We start from the raw sequence: 6,785 nt of genomic DNA, 5'->3' as shown, positions 1-6,785 counted from the left end.
ATCTTATCCGGCCTCCAAAATTTATCTCTAGGGTGACTGATTTAGGAAACTTTTTCGTCATTTGCAAAGAGAGGATAACAATTGAAACGTAAGTGGGTGTACAAATCCGAGGAGTAGAAACATATATCTATCCCCATCAGGTTACACTCGTCGAAATTTCTTGGTCAGGGTAGAATGATAGGATATTTCCAGTAACTGCTGCGGTTCATCATTTTTAATTAAGAGTTGAGCCATTAGATTAATTATTAGCTAAATTTGTTAACAAGGTTTTCTGTCTGTTTGCAGAGTTAATAATTTTAGACAAAGGCAAAACCTAACATGGCTTTTATTCAAGGGAATTGTAAGACTATAAGCTCTATTCCTGTTTTAAAAATTATGTTGAAACACAGAATTAATGTATGTTGGCTATGAATTTACTTTAGCTATAATCCAATTGGAACCCCCTTTGTGTGTGGTTTTCAGTTGAATAATAAAAAGAGTTTATATTATACTTGTTTGAAATACCATTAGTAAATCCTCTAACCTTAACATTTGTTTTTATTATTGTTTAATCCTTATATTAATCTTACAATCTCAAAGTCCTCTTTAATTTATTCTTTATTATTATTATTATTATTATTATTATTATTACTACTACTACTATTACTAGTATTATTGTTGTTATTGTTATTATTTATAATTTATATAATTAACCTCCTTGTGGTTCGACACTAGTCTTGCCGGGTTATTTATTACTTTGACACTACTGCACTTAGGAGAAAATATTAATTTTTTGGTCATATTAATACCTCTAAAAAATAGTCACTCAATAAACTTTTTTAGTGTAAATGAAAAGGATGATAAAGAGTGCCAAATGAGGCGTCGTCGGCATTATATTAATTTTTTTCCTTACCAGAATGCATTGTTTTATTTAAATGAAACGGCATCGTTTTGACATTTAGGGTTGAATTAGGTTTTAAAAAAAACTCTTTTTTCAATTCCAGCCCCTTAACCTTTGAATTTATTCAATCATGTCCTTAATTGAATTTTTAATTCAAGAATCAATTCAATTTTTACTACCAAGTTTTAAAGTAACTCTCTGAGTTTAGTACCTCTTTCAACTTGGTCTTTAGTCTTAAATATTTTTAATTTTATCCATAATTGACCTTCAAACTTCTAATTTCTTTAATTTTATCCCTGTTTACTATTGAATTGGGTCCTTAAATTCACATGCCCTTTGAAAAAAGGTCTTTGATCTTGAATTTTTTCAATTAGCCTTTAATTAACCCTTAAACTTTAATTTTCTTGCAATTTCATCCCTGATTTCACCTAATTGGGTTTGGAAAAATTAAATTTGGCTCTTTAAAATTTTAATTTTTTCAATTAAACCAAAATTAAGCTTTTAAACTTAAGTTTTCACAAATTAAGTCCCTAATAACATTAATTTGACCAATTAAAAGCCTAATTAAGTCCTTACACTTAATTAATTCTTTTAATTTAACTCAAATTAATTATAAAATTTAATTAAACCTTTAATTGGATTCATGATTAAATCAAATTGGCATATCAAAAACATAATTATATCCTCAAACTTTCAAATCCATCGGATAATCATTTGATTTAATCTTAAATTTGCATTATATTTTAATCTTGAGTGTAATGAAGTACAATTAGGCTCTTAATTTTATCCAAATTTCCACATTGATTTCTCTATGCATTTAAAACTCTTCTTAGCCTGCTCTAGCAAAATTGCTAGATTTTTTATTTTAAAAAAATTAGGAAAAAGTTGAAATTGGATTATGAGACTTACAACAACAAAATAAAAACAAAACACAAAACCATTAGCTTTATTTATTCCATTCCATTCACTTAGAATTAAAATAAACACTTAAATAAGCTCTTGCTTAATTACACGTATAAAAAAGATTGAATCACTATTGAATTCAATTAAATAACGACTACTTGAATGACTATTGGGTTGCTTCGAGTAGATTATATCTTGCTGAAGCCACTATTTATTTTAAGAATCAAATGAGGAAAAAATCTTGAATTTGAATGGTTGTTCAGCGAATCAATTAACAACACTGCAAACCCTTCGTATCTCTCCTTGAGAACCAGTCAGTGGTTCTATGTCTCCCATCCTTAACATGGCAGCGGCAAAATCAGAACTAAAAAGTGAAGGGTTCCTGCTGTACTCGGTGACTATGCTGTCTGTAGATTGACCACTAAAGAGCACTTGGTCTGATTGAAGAAGTCCCCTCCTTTGAATGAGGTTCCTGAAGTAATTGTTATCGAAAGAATTGGGTGTCACCAAATCAAGTGGAGCAAGATTATTATTTCCGTCACCGGAAGCAGATGGACAATTGCGTCTTCTGGTGCTAGCGAAACCAGCATCAATATCACTTGAATTGTCATATATTCTGCCTCGGAAGGTCACGCATCTTGCTTGGCCTATTGTATGTGATCCTGTATCAAAATGAAATCTTTAGTCAAACTTTGACAGCAATACATTCGGGGGTTTAGATATATGTTTAGCCCTAGAAAATTGTTGGAACTGTTCAAGTTCTTATTTAGGCACACACCTGAAAGGGCAACCATATCTCTTTCACTCAAACCTTTTCCATTGAACATGTCAATTAGGTTTACAAGGCTAGTTGTAGTTCTAGGAATATCGCTGTCAGCTAGGCTTTGGCTTGCTGTGGTGGAGTCCCTTCTTCCAAGTCTCACTGTCCATGAGGGTCCACCAACCTGTATTATAGATAGAAACCGAACATATAACTAGATTGATCACGTCTGAATGAGAAGCTTTCCAAGCAGGGAATGCGTTACTCACAGCAACAGATGCATCACGGGCTGCTACAGCAGCGATGTCAGCACACGAAACAACTCCAGGACATATGCTCTCCACTCGAGCCTTGGCTTCATCAATGACTTCAAATCCCCGGATTGAATTGTTATTGCTGAATGAGAATTTCTCGCTATCTATTGAAGGAGAATTGTCAAGCATGATTGAAGCATCACAACCCTGCAATATAGCAAACATATATATCAGTTCCAGACTGAAATAAATCTGTCTGTGCAGTATTAATGTTGTAGAGATCGAGTAATTTACTTGAACAAAGCAATCATGGAAGTGAAGACGAATAAGGGATGCTGCCATTCTGCGATCACTCGAGACAGCTCTCCGAATAGCAGTACGAATTGTGGTCAGTGCATTCGGACATGCGCTGTCATAGAAGTTTGAAGACAGTTGTGCTTGGCATGGCAAGCATGAGGAAATCAAGAATAATGAAAAAACAACACAAGCTAAAGATAAACGAGAAACCATTTCGTATGCTGTGCAAAATGTATTGAAAATCAAGTGGTAGAAAATGGTGCCGAAGCTAAAGAAATCTACTAGCGAATGAGGATGTGAATGGCATAAGCCTCAGTTCCTCTATACTTATAGACTGCCCGTTGGTATGGCTGTGTCCCTAAGATAATGACTTCTTTAGAAGACTCTTTCAAAAGTAGTAACAGTAAGACAAGACATCCGACCCTGAAAATTTCTAGGGTTTACTTTCTTTCTCTCAGCATTTAATTTTGCTTACCAGATCCTATGGAAGAGTCATCCAAAGCGATTGGCTACCATGGTACTTTTCCAGGAGTACTTTTCTTATAGTTTCATTGATCCCTTTACCAATATTTTTTTTTGAAATAAATAAATAAAACTGCTAGAATAATCTTACTTTCTTTGTTCTTATAAATTGTGGCATCTTCAGCTTTCACATGCAAAATTCTTATATTATTTGACCTCCCGTATTACATAAATATATTGCTAAGAGGACCATCAAGATTTTATTATGTGTTTGGATGGAAGGTAGCTTATGCTTTTCATGGGTAAAACATGGTTTTTTAGCTTTTAAAGATGTAATTTTTGCTTAAAAGGTATTGCATTTCTTTAAAAAAAATTATCACATCTCAAAATCAAACACAAGGAAGATAAAGAGCCCACTTGCCATCATCAAAAGTAATTAAAAATAAATAAAACTGAAGAAATCTTATTTTTGTTGCATTGGTCTACGAAACGCATTATTATTTCTTCTAACAATTTAAGCAAAAGTTGATTTGGTTGGTCTAAACGAAGAAGAGACAATTCTCTAAATAATTTTTTGTTTGTATTATTATTTTAGAGACATGGGATTAAAATATTGAGGATTGGCTGACTTCTCCAATAGGAAAAAAAAAAAAAAAAAGCGTTCACTTCATGGAAATCTAGCACACAATTGAAATTTCCAATCTCAATCTAGAAAAGTACATGATCGCTGAAGTTGCGAATCTCAATTTGTTGATCTGTTAAAAAAAAAAACCCTCCAAATGAAAAAAAAAGATATATAGTTATTTTCTAAACTAGTTGACCTAAAGCAATGCTCGGACATGATACAAAACCAATGTTTTTTCTTGTGTTGTCAGTACCAATGTCATAGCTAAAAGAGCAAGATTTTAATGGGAGAACAATGTGACTCAGGTTGAAATTGGAGGACTCATATGTAGTTTGTCCAGAAATAGCCGTACAAGCAAAGCAACAAATGCACTCAAGCTGCCCGGGTTTGTACCTTCCTACCACAGATATCTCAGCTCTTTATGCAAAACCTCCCACTCTTTTTAATCTACCTGTCTAATATCTAAACCAGCAATGGCAGTGTGCCCCGCCTTATCCATAGCCGGCGTTGGTGCAGGAACTCGCTTCTCCGGCGAGTTTAAGCTACTGGGTCGTGTAGAATCTAGGCTATCTCAAAAACCCAGAAGTTGTTTTTTATGTGTGAGCTAGATCCAACCTAGCCACGCAGGCTTGGCTGAAGCAAAGGCTTAGCCCATTATTTAGCCACCACTATGCCAACCCAGTAACGGTTGGCAAATGCTAGTAATGTGAATTATTTCTTCACTTCACATTACCGACATGTATTAACATGCATTGTAAGAAGATAAAGAGCAGGAAGAGGCTTACCTAGGCTGGATGGGTATGTCGGCTAGCTAATGGAACTTCAGATGTGGTGTGGTGGTTTGCTAATGGAGGTTGTGGGAGCTAAAGAAGCTATGAATGGTATATAGGTTGTTTTCATTTTTTTGTTAGTGCAAATGGAGATGATGGAAAGTCAGAAGGAAGAGGCTGGAAAATGTGATGTTAGGGTTGGGACAGGGGTGGTTGTTTTTGTGTCTTTGAAAAAATGAGAGAAAGAGTGATGGATGTGTTCTTTTCTGCTTTTTTTTTCTTTTTAAAGAAAAGTTGGTGCAAGGGGTAGGTTTGTGCTTCAGTCTCTCCTTCTTTTCTCAATGGATTTTACCACTATTTATAGAGGTTGAAAGAGAGGCATGGAGTGTTTATCTGTCATGAATCATGACCCTTAATTCAAATGGTAAGAATCTTAATTGTTGGCCAAAATTCATCATCCCATGTTGTTAAAATTGGGTTACACAAGCTAATCAGGTAGTTGTCTTTGGGGCCACGCCGCAGCAGCTACAAAGACGGCCATATGGTGGGAATCAAGCTGGGGTGTAGTACAATGTTGAGCTGTAAGAGTAATGGCTTGTTTGTTTTGTTTGTTAAATAGATGAGGCATTTAAATGCCTCTAAAAAGTAGCAATTCGAGTAGCTTTTCTAGTAGAAAGGAAGAAGATGATGAACAGTGTCAAACGATGCGTCGTCTAACACTATATTATTTTTTTCTCCTTATCAAAACACATTATTTCATTTAAATGAAACAATATTGTTTTGTCATTTAAGGTTAAATTAGGTTTAAAAAAAAACATCTCTTTCAATTTTAGCCTTTTAACCTTTGGATTTATTCAATCAGGTCTTTAATTGAGTTTTGATTTCAAAAGAATCAATTCAATTTCACCCTTATCAAGTTTTAAAGTAACCCTCTAAGTTTAGCACCTCTTTCAACTTGGTCCTTACTCTTGAATATTTTCAATTTCATTCTTAATTGACCTTCAAACTTTTAATCTCTTCAATTTTATCCTTGTTTTCAATTGAATTGGGTCCCCGAATTCACATGCCCTTTGCAAAAAGATTCTTGGCCTTGAATTTCATTAATTTGATCCATAATTGACCCCCCAAAAAAAACTTTGATTTTATTGCAATTTCATCCCTAATTTCATTTACTTGGGTTTGGAAAAATTAAATTTGTTCCTTTAAAATTTTAATCTACTCAATTAAACGTAAATTAAGCTTTCAGAATTAATTTTTCACCAATTAAGTCCTTAATAAAATGAATTTGACCTATTAAAAGCCTTGCACTTAATTAATTATTTGAATTTGACTCAAATTGATTATAAAGTTTTAATAAACCTTTAATTATATCCATAATTAAATTAAATTGATTTATTAAAATTTTAATTAAGTCATCTGACTTAATTTTTATATAAATTTATATAATAATCATTTGATTTAATCTTAAATTTGCATTATCTTTCAATCTTGATGCAATGGAGTGCAATTGAACTCTCAATTTTGTCCAAAATTTCATATTGGTTTTCCATGAAATTTTTATTAATTTGTTTTTTTTTTTAAAAAAAAGGAAAAGATAACTTTAGAAAAAACTTGAAATTGGGTTATGATACTTGTAACAACAAAATAAAAGTAAAACACAAAACCATTAGCTTAAATTATTCCATTCCATTCACTCAGAATTAAAATAACCACTTGCTTAATTACGCTTATAAAAAAGATTGAATCATTATTGAATTCAATTAAATAACGAATACTTGAATGACGTGAATCATTATTGAATTCAATTAAATAATACACTGCTTAGAACTTAGTT

The 6,785-nt window shown here is 32.7% G+C and overlaps 1 protein-coding gene across 1 annotated transcript; it reads right to left on the bottom strand.

Moving 5' to 3' along the window:
- Positions 1-1,996: 1,996 nt before the first annotated feature.
- LOC105117592 (lignin-forming anionic peroxidase-like) lies at positions 1,997-3,367 on the bottom strand. Its single transcript, XM_011015319.1, has 4 exons — positions 3,092-3,367; positions 2,813-3,004; positions 2,562-2,727; positions 1,997-2,445 (listed from the first exon to the last, which is right to left on the bottom strand). The coding sequence occupies exons 1-4, from the start codon at positions 3,305-3,307 to the stop codon at positions 2,051-2,053; spliced, it is 969 nt and encodes a 322-aa protein (XP_011013621.1). The 5' UTR covers positions 3,308-3,367; the 3' UTR covers positions 1,997-2,050.
- Positions 3,368-6,785: the final 3,418 nt, after the last annotated feature.

This window comes from Populus euphratica, unplaced genomic scaffold (assembly GCF_000495115.2).
Source record: "Populus euphratica unplaced genomic scaffold, PopEup_1.0 scaffold1428.1, whole genome shotgun sequence".
NCBI lineage: Eukaryota > Viridiplantae > Streptophyta > Magnoliopsida > Malpighiales > Salicaceae > Populus > Populus euphratica.
Note: the sequence above shows the minus strand (reverse complement) of the source record. Positions and strands in the feature narration are given on the sequence as shown.